The sequence below is a fragment of the Tympanuchus pallidicinctus genome, unplaced genomic scaffold (genome assembly GCF_026119805.1).
Source record: "Tympanuchus pallidicinctus isolate F22 unplaced genomic scaffold, pur_lepc_1.0 scaffold21, whole genome shotgun sequence".
Lineage (NCBI taxonomy): Eukaryota > Metazoa > Chordata > Aves > Galliformes > Phasianidae > Tympanuchus > Tympanuchus pallidicinctus.
The window spans coordinates 62,829-79,785 of NW_026294733.1; the positions used below are offsets into that span (position 1 = coordinate 62,829).

At 50.7% G+C, this 16,957-nt stretch overlaps 1 protein-coding gene across 5 annotated transcripts; it reads right to left on the reverse strand.

Annotated features, from left to right (window-relative positions):
• Positions 1 to 3,160: 3,160 nt before the first annotated feature.
• On the reverse strand, positions 3,161 to 8,274 carry LOC128081524 (leukotriene C4 synthase-like). Of its 5 annotated transcripts, none has more exons than XM_052684841.1 (6): positions 8,070 to 8,274; positions 5,400 to 5,557; positions 4,569 to 4,668; positions 4,212 to 4,282; positions 3,921 to 4,002; positions 3,161 to 3,714 (listed from the first exon to the last, which is right to left on the reverse strand). In XM_052684841.1, the coding sequence occupies exons 2-6, from the start codon at positions 5,455 to 5,457 to the stop codon at positions 3,588 to 3,590; spliced, it is 438 nt and encodes a 145-aa protein (XP_052540801.1). In that variant the 5' UTR covers positions 5,458 to 5,557; positions 8,070 to 8,274; the 3' UTR covers positions 3,161 to 3,587. The 5 variants fall into 5 exon arrangements, with proteins under 5 accessions (XP_052540801.1, XP_052540798.1, XP_052540802.1 ...); XM_052684838.1 differs by lacking the exon at positions 8,070 to 8,274 and adding an exon at positions 7,914 to 8,024; XM_052684842.1 differs by lacking the exon at positions 8,070 to 8,274 and adding an exon at positions 7,529 to 7,850.
• Positions 8,275 to 16,957: the final 8,683 nt, after the last annotated feature.

The following is a 16,957-nucleotide window of genomic DNA, read 5'->3' on the forward strand; positions in this document are numbered from 1 at the left end:
TTGCTGACCTGGTGACCCCCGCCTCCTGTCGCATGTGGTAACACTGCTCTGGCTGTGCAGGGTCACTCTGTTTTCTCCTGTTGAGTGACACAGTGCCCAAGTGATACAGCTGATGTACAGATCAGGAGTGCTCTGTGCATCTTCCTGAGTGCTGGCTCTGCTTTGCTCTTCCTACCTACCTCTTACTGTTGGTTTTAGAGCAACACTGCAGCATGTGTCCATGCTCTCCTTCAGAGGCTGCATTAGATCCTACCGACCTCATGTACACTACAGCTCTCACCTAACCAGGAAAAGATCAATTCTTTGTGCTGCCTGAGAAGAGTTATTTACTGGGATGTATAAAACTGGTGACGATTAGGCAAATTTTAACCTTTGCATGTGGATTTTCCAGGCCTACCTATCTTGACTGATAATACAAAATGGTGGACAGCTTTGGTTTTGCTTGGGTTTTACCATGGTATCTAATCTAGGAATGTTCTTTCCCTGCAGGCAGTATTTGCCTGCCCTCCCCAGTCCACAGGAACATCCACACCTCCCTGCAGCCCCTCTCTGCATCCGTGCACCAGCACTGCATCCACTGCATCCCCTCTCGCTCTGTCTCCACCAGCACCATGCCAACCTCTTGGTTTCTGCCGGTGCAGTGCACTCCTCGATTTCCTCGGAGCAAAGCACTCCTTGCTCTGATGCACACTGCTGCGGTCCCTGCAGCTCCTGCTCATAAGATGGGTCGTTATTCCTGTTGCACAACTTCCTTCCCTTTTCATTGCCCTCGAATGTCAGCATATAAAACCGAGATGAGCCGATAACAGCATCGGGGTGAGGGAAGGAGGGAAAGAGGAGGGAAAGGGAAGCTTCCCCGTGCCGCTGCCGAGCTTCCTCCATTGGCCGGTCAGCCGGGAGCCGGAGCTGTGGGAATAAAGACCCATTGAGGAGCTCGGCTGCAAATTAGCATCTGAATTCCGTCGCAGCTCGTTGTCAGATGGGCAGGAGTTGGGTGCTGGCCTTGGTCTCTCAGTACTGATATACAAAGGTGGCTTTAGGAGGTTCTCCTCCTCCTTTTCTTTTTTTTTCTGAAGGGAAAGAAATGAGCTGTTCGAAATATGAAAGCTTCGTTTCCCTTTTTTCATTCTTCAGCTGTCTACTTCCTCTCTACTTTTGTCCTCTGCTTCATCCCCTTTCCCTCACCAGCCTGAGCTCTGTCTGGGTACTGTCACCCACTCTGACCTACTTCCCTCCCTCCCCTTGGCCCATGGATGTTGGTGCTATGGGAACCTTGGTGCCATGCCAGCCACAACACCAGGCCACCTGCTGCATCCTTCCCAGCTCAGCAGGGCTGCATGTGCCGCACCCCGAGGAGATATTACCTCTGGTAACAAGTAGTTCTTCCTGCTGCCAGCTGCATGGCCTCCTCTGGCCCCAGGCACAGCATTTGGGTGCTGTGGGCTGCATGTAGCCCTGTCACCAGACCTCTCTGTGCATGTATCCTGCACAGCTGTCACATGTTGGATAGGAAACAATGTGTGTGCATCCTTGATGTTTTCAAGACAACATGCTATGAACTTCTTCAATGGAGCATAAAAGCCCTACAGGGGCCTCAGTTTCTGCACGTGCACATGAATCCAAGCGTGCACCCACATGGCCATCCCTGCTGGGGAGGCAGTGGCTTTGCTGGTGGGCAGAGCTCAGTGCCTCCACCTCCCTGCTGCGCACAGGGAAGTGCAGAAGGGAGGCCTGGTTCTGAGCTTTTCTCAGTATAGAAGGATTCTCACTGCTTCTCCATGTTTTCTTAGTTCTTTGCTCAGCTCCCATTCATCCAGCTGCAAATTTCCCTCCAGGTACCCTGAGCTGAGCTGCCCTCCTGCTGGCAGCAGGAGAGGGAGCAAGAAGGTCCAGGAACCTGTAAGGCACTTGCAGGGGCTCTCAGGTCATTACTAAGACACGTCGGGGTGGTTTCTGTGGGGCTACAGGACTCCTTCCCACTGGTAACCTTAATAGCAGGGCTGTGTGAAATGGGTCACAAAAAGCTTTGTGCAGAAGACGCACAATCCCAGAACCATCTAGCCTGAACCTTCAAGATCACCGATTCCCAGCACTAAGCCTCCTCATTCAATGCACCATCACGTACTGCATTGCATTTACAATGACATCTATAACCTGCCTGCCCCGCATGCCGCTTGGCCTCGCGTGCGTAGGGGAGCAGCGGGACGTTCTGCCCACCCCGGGAGCGGCCGTCCCTGATCCCTCCGTTCCCTCGGCCTTCCCAATCTCGTTCTCCCGCTCCCGGTTCCTCTCCCCCCGGCCCCGCAGCCGCGTGCTACCGGCGCCCCCTGGTGCCCCCAGCGGGGCGAACAGAGGCTCCCTGGCGGTTGCGGGTGGGTGGTGGATCCCCGCACCCACTCGTGCCTCAGCTTTTGAACCTGATAAATCCCAAACATGGATGTGGAGCCATGGTCCGGATCGAAGTGTTTTTGGTTTTTTGTTTTGTTTTGCTATCCTGGTGCAGGAGGAGCAGAGCGATGGCGGCATCCCTGGGAGAGGGGAGCAGCTCTCCTCCGCCTGCAAGCCCTGCCGGGCTTGAGGGGGGGATTTCACATCCAGGAGGTTCCTGTAAGGTTGGAGCTGTGCTGGAAACTTTGCACGGATGAGTGCTGTTAGTTTGGTTTGGAATTGAATAGTTTGCACGAATCCAAGAGCCTGAAAGGGAAACAGACTGGGGCTCTGCTGAACAAAGCAATTAAACCACAGGGAAGGAAGTTAAGTAATTTGCAAAGTTCATAACTTCCCCAAAAAGTGCTTTGTGTTCTTCCAATGTAAGATATGCCTGTCACTGGGAAAGGAGGGAGCATGACAGGGTTTACAATCCTGTTAATCCAGCAGCACGCTGATGCAGCTGTTCTCGCTGAATTTGGTGAGAGGTTCCCGGTGCTGAGGGCAACAGAGCACCTCTGCTATTCCCTGAGCTGTGTACTGCCAGCCTACAGAACCAGCATTTCCAGCCCTGTTGTCACAGGGGCTGAGCCCACCTGAGGTGCTCTGCACTGCTGATAACCAGCTTTGCACCACGACTGTCTTCATCCCTGCAGGGAAACCAAACAGCCCTGCACCCCAAAAGAGAGGTTTCACCCTATGCCAGATGCAGACTCATGAGGACATGCACAGCTCAGCAAGCTCAGTGTCCTTTTATTGGCAGCAGCTCCTGTGCATGTTGTGTGCAGCAGCACTGCTGCAGCACAGCCAGCAGTGTGCAGGGACCTGATCTGGGTCGCCCCTTGTCTCTGCCCTGCCCCAGCCTGTGGATGCTTCCTCAGAAATTCTCTTCCTGGCTGTGCACCATGGGAGGCTGTGCTGACCCCACGGTGCCTGGGCTGGATGCGGGGGCTGAGAAGAGCTTACTTCTGTTTTCCAAAAAATTCTCCTTGCTTTGGCCATCAGCCATACAGAGCAGCTAGGCATGGAGTGCTGGGCACAAACAACCTTCAGAAAGGCCTTTGTGGCTCTGCCAGCTCCACAGGTGTTGGAAGCACAGTGAGGTGGACTTGTAGCTGGGGGCAGATACGAAGTGGTGATGCCAGTGACGGCCAGGAGCATCATGCTGCAAGCAGCCGGAGGACATTCAGACCCACATAGTGAGAGAGAAAGAAATGCAGGAGGCCCAGGGTCGCTGCTGCGACGAGCACCCAGAGAACACCGGTGCTGAAGTAGATGGGGGTGAGCCTGGAGGGGGAGAGACCGAACATCACTGCGCTGCTGTGGGAATGCCCTGCTCCCACCAAGGGCTCTGAGAGGCAGCCCTGGCTCCAGCCTCCCCCCATGGCCCTTGCCCATGCTGTGCCCAGCACTTGTTCACACAGCGGCCCCAAAACAGCTTGTGGAACTGAGCAAATTGAGACCCAGCAGTCAGCACTGGCTGGAGGTGTTACCTGTCTGAGGATGATGCTCTGTATCCCGTAAAGTAGCAATAGCGGGAGTAAAGATAGAGCAGGCCCAGGGCTGCAGCCAGACCTGTGATTGAGAGATATTGAGAGCTCCAGAGGATTTACAGAGCTCCTAAATGGAGAGCAGGAGGTGAGGAATAGAGGCAGTGCCCACTGTCTCTGAACTCCTATCAGACAGTATTGCTGCCTAATTCATTCCTCAGAGGGTGAGCAGGACCCGAGGACAGAGGCAGCACTGCAGACCTGGCACCCAAGCAGCTGTGGGGCTGCTCTCACCTTGGTGGAAAAAGAGTCCAGCCTGCCACAGGAGTGCCACGAAAATGGGAAAATACTCTGAGGAGTTCACCCTAGAGGGAAAGAGAGAAGAAACAAGGGAAAGGAGGAAGATCATGCAGGACACAGGACTGACAGCAGAAATGCTGAACTTGGGCAGTCCCGCTCTAAGCCCCACTCAAAGCTCTCTGAGCTCACGGAATCCCAGTACCGACCCTTATACCCATTAACTGGACCCCAGGGGAGGTGGGCATCTCCAAAGTGCTGCAAGGCATCAGAGAAACTGAGCAGCAAAGGAAGGGACGAGCAGTGCCACCAGACAGGAGGGCTGCAAAGCATGTCACAAGAGAAGTTTCTTACTGTGCTCGAAAGATCCGCTCAAATTCAGGTGGGCCTGAGATGTTGGGAGGAGAAACGCCAAACGTGCGCCTTGCATGGATCACCTGGAGGAAGAAGTAGGCTGCAGCGAAGGAGAGAAAAGTGGCATGGGTCAGACATTGGGACTGGCCTGGTGGCCAGGAAGCTGGCAGGAGGTAAGGGGGAATGTCCTGCAGCTTCCTTCTGACCTCGCAGCCCCACATTCCAGAGAGAGCTGGGCACATTCAGACAAGGCAAAGGAATGTACATGTGCAGTGGTGAAGCAAGCAGTATGCAGTCACATACAACCAGTGGTTATCTGGTTTCTTTCTTCCATTTGTTGTTGTTGTTGTTGTTTTTTTAAGATCTTTGTTTTTTTCCCCTTCTAAATTCTGATAGCCAAGCAGAGAGGGAACTGATGCCACAGATAAGCCACCCAGATGCTGAGGTCTATAGTCATGCAGCCCTTGTTAAGGTTGAGATTGCCATGCAACCCACCTCATCCTGTATATTTTATGCTATGATCTACATCAACTGCAAATCTACTGCAAACCTGTGTTTCAAATAAGGAAATTCTAAGTGTTTACAGAGAAGATCGACCAAGAGATATCAAGACAAAAGAGGTGTGTTAGTTCTGGGGAGAACTGTAAGGAGGCTGGCATGCCAGGCACATTTTTTGTTTTAGTGTTCAAAAACCACAGAAGATATCACTCACTGAAAGCAGTAAATTGGCAGCATGGCAGCAGAAACAGAGCATGGAAGTGAAAGGAAATAAAGGAGGTATGGTAGACCAACACAGGTGGTACCTGAGCATGGGTACATGATGGTCCCTACCTTGCTCCAGGACCCCAAGAACCGTCACTGCAGCCAGCAGATGGATCTGCTCCAACATAGCGACACTATAAAACCTGATTTCCCAAGCAGGATCTCCTCTGGCCAGGTCCAGTCCTTGCTGATGCGTTGGGTGGCGGTGCAGACAGCACAGGCTTGCCCTAAGAGAACAGAAAAGTTCAGTATGCAGCACTACAAACTAGGACTGCAGCTTGCCCACTACCTTGTGCACAGTGGCAGATAAAGGTCTGGTGGAGAATTCCACTCCCACCCTCCCTTTTCCAGGAATACAATAGGAGGAAGTGGGAAAGCCAGCAGAAACCTCAGAGGAGAGATAAGGGAGGAGAATGAGGGGACGGAGCTAGCCTAGCTAGTTCTTCCCTAGAGTAATGGGTCTAGCAAAAGCCCATGCACATCCCTCCTTTGGTGCAGCACAAGAAACTGCAGCCCTGCTTAGCTGCTCTGCATTGCTCATAGCACAACTCACCACCTTTGGGGGCATGCAGACCCTGTGCTCAAGTGCATGCATTGGCACAGAGCACAATTGCTGCACAGGTATGGCACCAAATAAAGCCCCACGTGAAAACCTACTGCAGATGTAGGACAGGGTGTGAACAAGTGCAAAAGATACGGATCTGCTTTGCATAGACCTGGGGTGAGTCCTGTACAACAGTCAGACAGCGAGGGAGAGTTTTGAATCTCTTCCCTGTGCTGGGAAGGCTGGGAGCTGAGCACTTCTGCCTCCCTCTCTGTCCTCAGCTAAAACAACCCCTGTGATACACATCAGTGAGAGATTTGTGGGAGTGAAATCCAGCACAATCCATCAGGATGTAGCAACAACACACTGAGGGCATCACATGCGTGTGACCACAGCAGCACTCGCAGGTCCCTGCCCAGTGCTGGCACTGCTGGACCCCGACTTCGTGCCCTTCCTTTCCATCACTCGAAGAATTCACTTTTGGCCCAGGGAAAGGTGAATGAGGTTTATGACAAAAGCGCTCATTAATCTTCACTATCACAGAAAACAAAATCAGATGGATGCAAGAGGAATTGCACTGTGTATCTGACATCCTTGATGGACTTTTCAAGGAACAATGTACCTCACCAGTGGATAAAGGCGCTCAGAGTAGTGACACCGATGTCCCAGCTTGTTTCTCAAAACATCAAACACCATTTTTCAAGCTTCAGCTGTAAGGCTGTTTTATATCAGAGCTGATCCACTTCCACTTCACCAACTGTTTAGGAATATGAGGGAGGTGGTGGTTTGTTTTCTCAGCTCAGCTGTCAAAGAAATGAAGGACTTTTCCTGTGCCAGCTCAGAAAAGGCAGAGGTCTCAATGCACGGTGCAGTTTCCTTTTCCCTCATCTCCTGGCTGATTACAGCCTGCTAGCAAAGGAGAATACAAAGCACAACAACTGAACAAGATCTGTGCTCACACCTCAGCAGTGCAGCATGAGCTCAGTGCACATAGGAAGACTAGGCTACGAAGTGTTTCAAAGGACCCTAAAGAGTGCTTCTATACCCCAAATCATCACTAGTTGCAAAACACTTCTGATATCATCTGGTGTAGTCTAAATACAACAAGGTTAGTAAAAATATGAATGAATAAACAAGTGCAGGCATCTCTCCCTTCCTCCCTCCCATGTAACCACCATTTCTTCAGCTGCCTTTACCTCCTGCTGGCTACCACATTTTTCTATTTGCTGTTTGTGACCACGACAACTCTCCTTATTTTCCATCCTCACTCAGTGATAGGAGTGGGTGCTGGCACTCCCTGAAGGCACTAAATGCCATCTGAGGGGACTGGCCCTGGTGCCCAGCATCCCACAGATCACAGCAGCCGCATGTGTGGGTCCAGGCTGGGGCCAGCAGGTGTGTTCCCCTTGCCTCCACCACCATCCCTCTAAGTGCTCACACCCGACCCAGCAGCTCTCTGGTCCCATGGCAGCTCAGCCCACGCTCTTGCTTGGGCATGAGGCTCACGAGGCTGCGAGCAAAGGGCTTGGTGCCTGAAGGTGGCCGAGTGAGCCACCACATCCCCAGCAATGAGAGGCAGGAGATGGGCTGGGATGTCTCTGCTGTCACCAGCCACATGCAATGACACTGGAAGAAGCATATCGCAAAACCTCACCTTCCGAGGCTGGCACGGCAGAATTTCCTCCTAATTGATGACAATGCTGCAGTTGCAGGTCCAGGCTGGGTACGGATTTAAAGGGTTGGGAGCTAAAGGAACGCTGCCTGCTCCTCACTGCCGTGCCACTTGAATGTGGCACAATGCAGAATCACTGCGCCGCCCACTGACTCATCGCAGGACGAATTGCTCTGTGCCCACGCTGCCAGGGCTTCTGCCACCACCTCCCGCAGCCATTAATCCCTCCTACCTCCTGATTACCACTTCAGAGCAGTGCTGCAGGATGGTTCGTGATGCTTATCTGGATTAAAAGCAATTTTGAAGGAAAAAACAAGCAGCATAGCAAGCCCAGGGCAGCTTTCGGCAGCAGGGTGCTTTGCCATACCTGTTTCTCACTGGCAGCAGTGGGGCGAGAAGAAGCCAGCAGAGCCCAGCGATGTCACACACAGCAAGATTGCCCTGGAAATGCATTCCATAAAACGGCGACGGACCAAGAGCTCTGTTAGCGGAAAAGGAAACAATTTGCATCTGATCAACTCACCCTTCAGCTGTGAAGCACAATGGTTCCCTGACCGTCCAAAAATCACAGAAACACAGAAGTATTTTCTAATATAGTTGGCCCTTGTGCTTCCTTTTGCTTCTACTTGTGCAGCTGCTGAGCGCTTCCAAACCCGAGATGGTTGAACTGCATGTGGGAACAGTCAGTGCCTTTTCAGCAGCCACGTGGAGAGCAGTTTTAGTTCAAAAGGATTAAAAGTCACATGTTAAAAAAAAAAAAAATCTCAGTTCAAAAGTATTCAAACACAGGAAAACAAACAAACAGAAACTCTACCCATAAAGAAAAAAAGAGGTTTTTGATTCAAAATACGAGCCTCCAGGCCTTGGTGTGACCAGCTGGGCAACCCTTGGACTGGGAGGGGTGCAAATAACCAGCAGCTTCTATCTGCAATCAGCATCTCTTGAGATGTCCTCAGAATTCTTGGGTTTTGAAGCTGCAAAAGGAAGTGCAGGATGAAAATATGTGGCATGAGGACAGAAGTTCATCATTTCGTCCCTTGATAACACAGCACTGGCCGAGCTCAGCCAATCCCAACGATGGCTGCAATTTCTGCTCTGCAGATGTTACCAAGGCTCCCTGGAGGCTCAGATATCACTTCGATTTGTGCCCAACCCGGGCATTTTGCAACAACTTTTGAGGGCAAAATCAGTTTGCTGTGGGATGCTTTAACCATGTCCCAGCAGTCCTAAAGACAGTGATCTTCACGTCAGGAGGGACAAAGTGCTTTGTCAGCAACAGGAGGAAGCTTCACTGTAAAGCCTTTGGGAAGCTATGGAATGAGTATGTGATACTCATGTTGTCAGGGATCATTTGGAAAATATTTTTTTTTAATAATTCTATTTTCCTAAAGACATTTGGTGACCATTATCTGCATGAATATTAAATCTGGCCAGAGGGCAAATCCATATATAAGCAGTGCTAAAGTGCTGCCCTTACTCAACATCAAAAGGTACTGAGATGCACAAATGGCCAAAATCTGTTAAGAATATGTAAACAGGAAAGTTCAACCCCTCTCTTGTCCAGCCCTGCCTCATAGTATTGTCACATGGAGCAGTTCTTTTGCCAGTTTTCCTATTCCTTTTTCAGCAGGATGTCAGAAAAAGCATTGGAGCAAAAAAGAACAACAGCAGAAGGGCGGCTGCGCTTCTGGCAGAGCGAACAAGAGCCAATCCTGGGAGCAATATTGCAGACAGCAGGGATGGGAAGGATTTCCTCCAGTGGTAGGACACACACTTATTATTATCCTATAGTGATGTGGAAAAAAAGTGGCAGGGCTCCCTTCAGGCCACATGGAATAGCTTCAAAGGCTGTAAGCAGGGCGGCTTGTTCTGAATTACAGGGCGAGGGAGCACAGCGCTCGCTGCCTGGTACGTGTGGGTCAGGGGGGTCAGTGAGGGACCGAGGGGACGGACGGGGCCTGAGGGCAGCGGAGGTGGCTGTGGGAGACCTGGGACACGGAATGTGGCACGAGCAGGATGGGCAGCTGCTTCCTGCAGGAAAGGCACTGAAGGTAACAGCGCGGCACCTCCTGCGCCTGCTAGCAGGGGTCTGGGGAGCAGTCAGACATCACAAGGGCGAGGTGTGAGCCGAGGGAATTAGTTTCTGGTTAGCAGCTGTGACTGCTTTGTTCAGATGTCTTTGCTCAGTCAAGCCTGGCTGAAGCCAAGCTGACCTGAGTGCAGCGAGCAGCAGCGCACACCATGTGCCCAGGGCAGGCACTCAGTGCCAGCACCAGGCTGTCCACATCCCACCATAATATTGGCAGTGCCTTATGAGTCTTTCTGTCCCACTCCGGCCTTGCAAAGCAGGGCTGCAAGGACCAACTCCAGCACTGCTCTTCCTTCCAGCGCTTGCTGCTCCCACACACCACATCATGCCCTCCAGCTCAGGGTGCTGCCTCACAGCGGCTGCATTTCAGGACAGAGGGGTGAAAGCCTGGGCTGTGAGTTAGGAAACTGTGCTCTTCCCAGAGGCATTTGAGAAGCAAATAACGAGCCTTCGGGCACCAAGAGCTTTTGCAAAAGGTGAGGAGCTTCCCCTCAATGACCAGTCACACTCTTGGACAGGAACTGCTTTAAAAACAGCACGGTTTGTTTTTAGGGTGTGTAACAGAATAGAACAGCCAGAAACAGTGCAAAATCCCAAACCTTCCTGCACACCCTCACCTCCAGCCATATGCAGGCTGGGTGGCAGTGGCGGTGTATTGCAGAGCTCTGCTTTCTGCCATAGGCTGCCCACGCTGGGTTTGGTGGGCAGATCTGATTGCAAGAAAGAACCACCAGTGTCACTTCCCCTCTGCTAATGAACGTCACTGTGCCACTCTAGGAAAAAATGTTTAATTTAAACTTGCTCTCTTTGCTATACAAATCCCTCCCAAGACATCATAATTTCAACATATTGTTTAGGAAACAAACAGATGTCACACCTGTGATTTGTGCACACAGTGTCAACAAGCAGGATGGGCAGTACCAGCACATGGAATGCCACTGCACCACACCTAAGGAATCCCACTTCTCAGCAGCCACCTGCCTGCTGCACACAGCTCAGAACTGGGATGCTGCCCAGGAGCTTCGTGCTTTGTCCTGGTGGTGGCCAGGACATGAAAAAAACTCCCAATGACAAAATTACACCCTGTGCATCCTCGCTATGTCTGCAAGATGGTATTCATCTCCCCTGTGATGGAAGAAGCTTTCATCTGGGTCCAGCTTGGCAAGGCAGGACCAGACACAGCACAAAGCAGCTCAGCTCTCTGTACTGGGAAGCTCTGGTGCTGCTCACCACAGCCTCCCATCACAATCCAGTCCTTTTCTTCAGTGCCAGCAGACATCCCAGACGTTTCTATGTCCCACGCAGTTTCAGAGATTACTTGTAACAGCTTGTTTGCTTTGTTCACTCTCTTGGTCTTCTCATCCCAAATACACCTCTTACATTTTTGGCTGTTGCTATAGTTCTGCAAATACCAAAGACTAACTTGCCTTGCTTTCTGAATAGGCAATAGATCTCCAGTATCTATGTGACAATTGAGCTCTTGGCAGCAGGAAGAACAGCACTAGAAAATAAAAAGAAAAGTAGATTATAGAAAAAAGGGATTTAAGGGAGATCAATCCCACCTTCCTACAATTGCTCAAGAAGAGCAGTGGAGTTTCTCACACTCCATTTCAAAGACCTTTCACTAACCTACGTACCACTGAAAAAGAATGAACATCAATCCATACTCCTGCTCATCATTTGCTGATACAATCCCATAAGGATGTTGCCTGGGCAGAGGCAGCCAACCAGGACCTCAGTGCTCTTGGCATCCCCAAACTTGTAATTGTTTGCTGGGACGGCTGCCAGGCTTCCCAGAGCAGGGCTGCACTGAGAGCGACTGGAGGGCTTCTGGATGGTCACAGCCCCTCCGAGAGGGAATTCTGAGGGATGAATAACACTATGGGTGTCAACCAGACATCCTCACAGAGTTATCTTTAATTCAAGTGCCGTTTGGAAGTCTTGTTAGGAAACTGCTGGTCTGTAATAGTTAACTTCTGTTGAAGAAGGAAGGGGCAGCTCGGGAACACACAGCGCTGTCTGTCGTGCAGGACTTATCAGGGTCTGTGCATAGGCTATGACTAAAACAAACAGAAAAATCTCCTCTCATTTCTAACAGGTTCAGTGCTTACAAAGGTCAACGCTGTCAGCTGGTATCTGCAGAATGGTCCTTTTTCTCCAGTGAAAATGAATTCAAACTCCTCCCAAAGTGCTCTCATGATCACCATTTCATCTACCAGTGATTCTTAACCCTAAATACAGAGATTCTTAACCATATGTATGCAGGTATACTAGATTTTTATTACATATTGCTTTTCACTGTATGTACATAGATTACTCAGGTATATGTACATTACATATATATTTAAAACTCTGTGAAGATCTGTAAAGCAGACACTGGTTCAGCAATAAAATAAGTAAGCCATTAGGAAGAGGCTCCATTTATCACAGGGATTTTGCTGAGCTTGCATCACATCTGCATCTTCATTCTTAAAGGAGGATCTGTTGGATTTTCTGTGTGAGTGCCCCAAGACAACAAAGGCAGCTCTGCATGGCAGTGACTGATTCAAACTCTGTTCACAGATACTTGCCAAGCAGGAGAGCTGAGTAAAGCATATATTTAGAATAAATGTAAGGAATAAGCTGAAAATGCAAAAACAAAATAGTTGACATGCATGGATTGTTACAGTGCAGTTTCTAAGAAGGCAGCAAGGCAGGCAGGTCAGCGCCAGCCCACTCCTCCCAGCATGGGGAGCCCTCACCTTACTCCTTGTTGGGAAACCAAACCTCTGTATTTTTGAATCCGTCTGAGAACAGCACTGTTCCCTGGGGCATAGACGATATTTTTAATATAGCCTTATTGTAGGCTGTATTAAATCAGACATCACCTTTCATTCCTCCTCTTTCTTTAGTTTCCATCGAGCTGAGTAGCAGCACGCCCTCACAACTGGATCTTTTCCTTTCAGTTATAAGGCTCAGCCCATGATTAATTCAGCTCTCGGGTGATAAGATCTAACTCCAAGCTATCTGACCTGAGAAAGAGAGCAAAGGTAGTCACGTTTCACTCGTGTAACCTTACTCATTCCCCTCCCTCCCGTGCCAAGCAGAACCTCCTGACCCCAGCCCACCATTTCCCTATCACCAACACACCCAACGAGGCCTTTCCTTCCCCGAGCTCTGTTTGCTCTGAGAACAGCCAGCTCTCTGAGTTCTCTGCCTCCACACCTCACGGGTTTTTTCTGCATGAGAAAGCTTCTGTGTCCTCCAAACCCACAGAGAATACCGCACTGTTTGTTTCAGTGCGCTCTGCTGCAGTGCTGCTCTTAAGCCTGTGACTCACCCTATTGTCAGGGATGCTGTTGGAACAGCCGTGCTGCATGAAGGATTGGTAACAATTTCCCCCTGCTGAAGGCCACCTGCAAGAGCAGGGCACGCTCATCTCGCCTCCCTCAAACCAGGAGAACCTGGGCCGCCTCCATGCTCTCGCATCCATCTTTGCTCACCTGCTCTGCTTTACAAAACCCTCTTTCATTTTGGAAACGTCAATTCCTTGCACTGCCCATTCATCTCAGCAGCAGTGGTAGCGAGATCCATCCTCTGCAGTAAACCTGGGGGAAGGACTCTGCCGTTTCCTTGCCCAGAGTGGAGCCTTTCTGTAAGGAAAAATCCGGGAATTCCAGCGACGCTCCTCGGAAGTGCGAGGCGTCCGCGCTGCCGGAGGGCCGGGAGCCGCTCGGCTCGCAGATGGAGCGCTGGCTGCATTCCTGCCGCCAGGCGGCGCTGCGGAGCTGCGGAGGTCGGCAGCCCCGCGCCTGGTTCCGCCCTCGGGACATCGAGGCGGGCGGCAGCGCCGCAGAGCCGCGCTGTCATTTTCGTCCGTAAAGAAAAATGGTGTCTTAGCTCTTTTCTGAGTAATAGCGGCATGGGAGAGGGAGCTGACACCATAGACAGGAGGCTGGGGCAGGTCCCAGTGCTGGAGCTGCATCAGCGCGGCCACGGGTCTTCAGAGTGCCGTCCCGTCTGCACCAGGAACTGCAGCTGGGAGAATGCGATGGAGCCCGCTGTTATTTTGGGGAGGTGCAAAGTCACTGTGCCTCGTTGCTGTGCTGTCACCATCCCTCCAGGCACGTGTTCTGCCTCGGATCGCAGGAGGACCAGCTGCTCCTTATTTCTCAGCAGGAAGTCCCTCCTGCACACTGCTGACTTACAGCTCCTGATGTTGGTTTCAAGGGTTCCAAGCTCACCTGTCCACCAGGCTGTGCACCAGAACGTGTGGCTCCACAGCAGGCACAGCTGAACGAAATGCATGTCCCACCTCAGCCGCTGTGATTCATAGAGCAGCACTTCGGCACAAACCAACCTTCATCAGCAATTAAATCAAGCATTGGAGATTCCATTTCACAAGTTGTTCCAAGTGTACCTCCCTGTGTGTGTTCCAGTAAAGGACAATCGCACCAATTCCACTGAAATCAAACCACTGGGCTTTGCAGGAGGTGCCCGCCCCATCCAGAGCAGGAGGAAGAAGCGTGCGGTAATGCAGAGAGAAATGGGCTCAGCATGAAACCACACGTGGGATTTAAGTGAAAACAACAAGGAAGCTGACTGTATAAACACGAAGCTCAGATGCCAGTGAGAGCCACACCTGCGTTTCTGTCTGCTTTAAAAGGGTGGTGATGTTTTTTTTGGTCAGACATGGACAGAGGCCCGCAGAAATGATGGAGATGTTCTCCTGCAGCTCCAGCTGTGCTGTGAGCAGGAGAGCCGTGGCCCTGTGGAGGTCACTGAGTTAAGTGCTGCTAATTCCCTGTTTGTTGACCTCAGCGAGGCAGGATTAGGGAAGGCCAGCAGTGGGAGGTGGCCTTGTGCTGCCTGCATGGCATGCCAGGAATGTGGCTGTTGGAGCACTGGTTCTGCTTGGGTCTGAAGGGGCTGCATGGGGCAGGGCTGGCCCTCAGTGCCCACTTCTTTGTGCAGAGCTGGAGGCTGAGGGCTGTCCTGAGGGCTGTCCTGGCCATGAGGCCTGGCTGAGTGGGAGAAGAATGGCTTCCTACCCCCTCACTTCCCCAGCTAATAAACGCCATTTAACTGTTTTCTTATTTTCTGTGATGGCATTTTGGTTTCCTTTAACTGGGTTCAATCACTGTCAAACTGAAGGTGTTTGAGGTTGAGAATGGTAAATATTTTTGTTCTCCAACAAGCAAACAGCTTTGTTGGCAAAACAACCGCTCCTAAATAAAACAAACAAACATCAGCCCTGAGCTGACAGCCCACCCTACAGCCAAACCCCCACAGGTCCAACTCTGCTGCCCGTGCCCAGCCAAGCTCACAGAAAAAGGCTTCCAGTATGACACCCTCAGGGAGAGCACAGACCTGGGGGCATCTGAAGGCAACCTTGGAGCAAATTACATCTGCTCTCTGAAAGAAGGGGTGGAAAAGGGCACACCCAGGACCAAACTGTGCTCAGCAGCGCGGTGCAGCGCCTACAGGAGCTACCAAACCTGTGCACAACCCAAGGGAAACATCAGTTCCATCAGAACCACGGTTGCTACCTACGTACAGACCAAACTTGCGCCTGGTGTCTTGTCTTGCATAATTCTGACCTGTGGGTCCCAGGAGTTTTCTATAACGTTCCTGTTGCACAGGCACTTCCTAGCTCCTTCACTTACTACCAGAGGAATTGTTTATCTTCTTCCACTTCAGTCTGTGCCTCCCCATCTCCTCCCACCCATCTGCTAGAGCTCTGCTTCTGGCTCTCTGGTGCATCTTCCTTTCACTACTTCCCCTCGCTTTGTTACAATTAATTCATAACATTTCTTACATTCACATCTATTACCTTTGAAAATGGCAGCCCTTTATTTTTAGCTTCAGACACCTGGGCCCCTCTGGTTTGACAAAGTCAATGTATCTTTCCCTGCCTCCTTCTCAGGAGTAGTCTCCAGAGATGTGACTGTAAAGAAATGGTTTCCATCAAAGCATACCAGGGCGCGTGGACATTGCCCCATAGAGATGCGAGCTTGTCTTCCCTCCTGCAGTGCAAAGTTTGAAAGAGCAAAAGTCAGTGTTCTCCTGCTGCTCATCTGCCTGTACTGCCTGTTATCTGCAGTCCCACTGCTGTCCTGCAGCCCCAACCTGCCTGATTTTCCACTCACTTCTTACCAGCTTTCCAGGGGAGAAAGAGATCTGAGCAGAGCTCCAGCTAATTCTTGAAATGCAAGGAGAGAATTAAGGAAGCAGGAATTCTTCAGAGATCAAGGTTAGAGGGAATTAAGATCAGAAAATAAAAGCTGAAAGTGCAGCAGGTTTCTCTGCCTGGCAGCAGGACAGAAAAGTTGCCCAAAGCTGTGGTCTGCCCATAAACAGAGAATTCTCCTCTTTCCTCTGAGTTCTATCTGTTCTGGATGAGGGACTTCAGTCTTTTCCAGCTTCACCATACTGCCCACTTTCTGCCTTTCAGAATTTACCTCTAAAATCAGAGAACAATACAGCGTGCTCTGCAAGCATTAATTGGTGGAAACTGGCAGATCTGCTTCGATGCCTGAACAAACATAAGTGAAAACCATTGAAAACCAAAGAAAATCTCAACAATGCAATGTGGTATCTGCCATCCCTCTTTCTTCCACTGCCCTGCCCTGGCACATCATAGCCTGGCCTAAAAATACCACCTGCTTGACTGCCAGAGCACTTAAACCTCTGTGCATGGTCCTTCTGTTCCCTTCAGTCCTCTTTTTTTCTTTTATCCCCTTTCTTTCTGGACCATCTATTTGTCTTATGTGGATTTTGTATTATTTTAACCAAAGTCAAACATCTCAAAAATCACAGAGCCGGAGATGGTTTTAGCAGCTTGTATTTCTTTTTAACTGACTCTTTTTTCCCCAGATGACAAAGCAGCACAGGCAGCAACGGGCTTCAGGGCTGCCTGCCTGTGCCATGATTCAGCAGTTGTAAAAGGAAGGAATGCCTGCTTTTTTGGGAGAGGGTGGAGGAGAGCAGGAAGGCATGTGTGACTGGCGTGTGTGTGTGCATCAACTTCCCAGAGCTTGTGTGATTGGAGCACGGCGTTCTGCAATCCCGCAAGTTATGCTGGAGGTAATAACCTGTTTCAAAAGAGGGACTTGGAAAGCATTTGGAACAAAGCTGCATTTTGCCCAGAGTGGAGATGGAGCGTGCTAAATTAAACATCTTTGTTACCCTTTGGAGTATTTGTTTCTAATTTAAGACACTTGGTATCTCACCTGCTGCCTGTCATTTGAGGCTGTTTCCCTGCCTATCTCTGCATCCTGCATTTGGGCTGGGCACAGCTCAGCTGACAGCGAGGCATAGGAGCCAGCTTGTTGCCTTTGGGG

What these genes read in the sequence shown, in the direction of transcription:
- LOC128081524 (XM_052684838.1), bottom strand. Translation starts at nt 7,999, where the DNA reads ATGCATTTCCAGGGCAATCTTGCTGTGTGTGACATCGCTGGGCTCTGC. An exon ending in TCTTGGGGTCCTGGAGCAAG is followed by an intron (nt 4,669 to 5,399) that starts GTAGGGACCATC and finishes CCTTCGCTGCAG; the next exon opens with CCTACTTCTTCCTCCAGGTG. An exon ending in TGGACTCTTTTTCCACCAAG is followed by an intron (nt 4,003 to 4,211) that starts GTGAGAGCAGCC and finishes TCTCAATCACAG; the next exon opens with GTCTGGCTGCAGCCCTGGGC.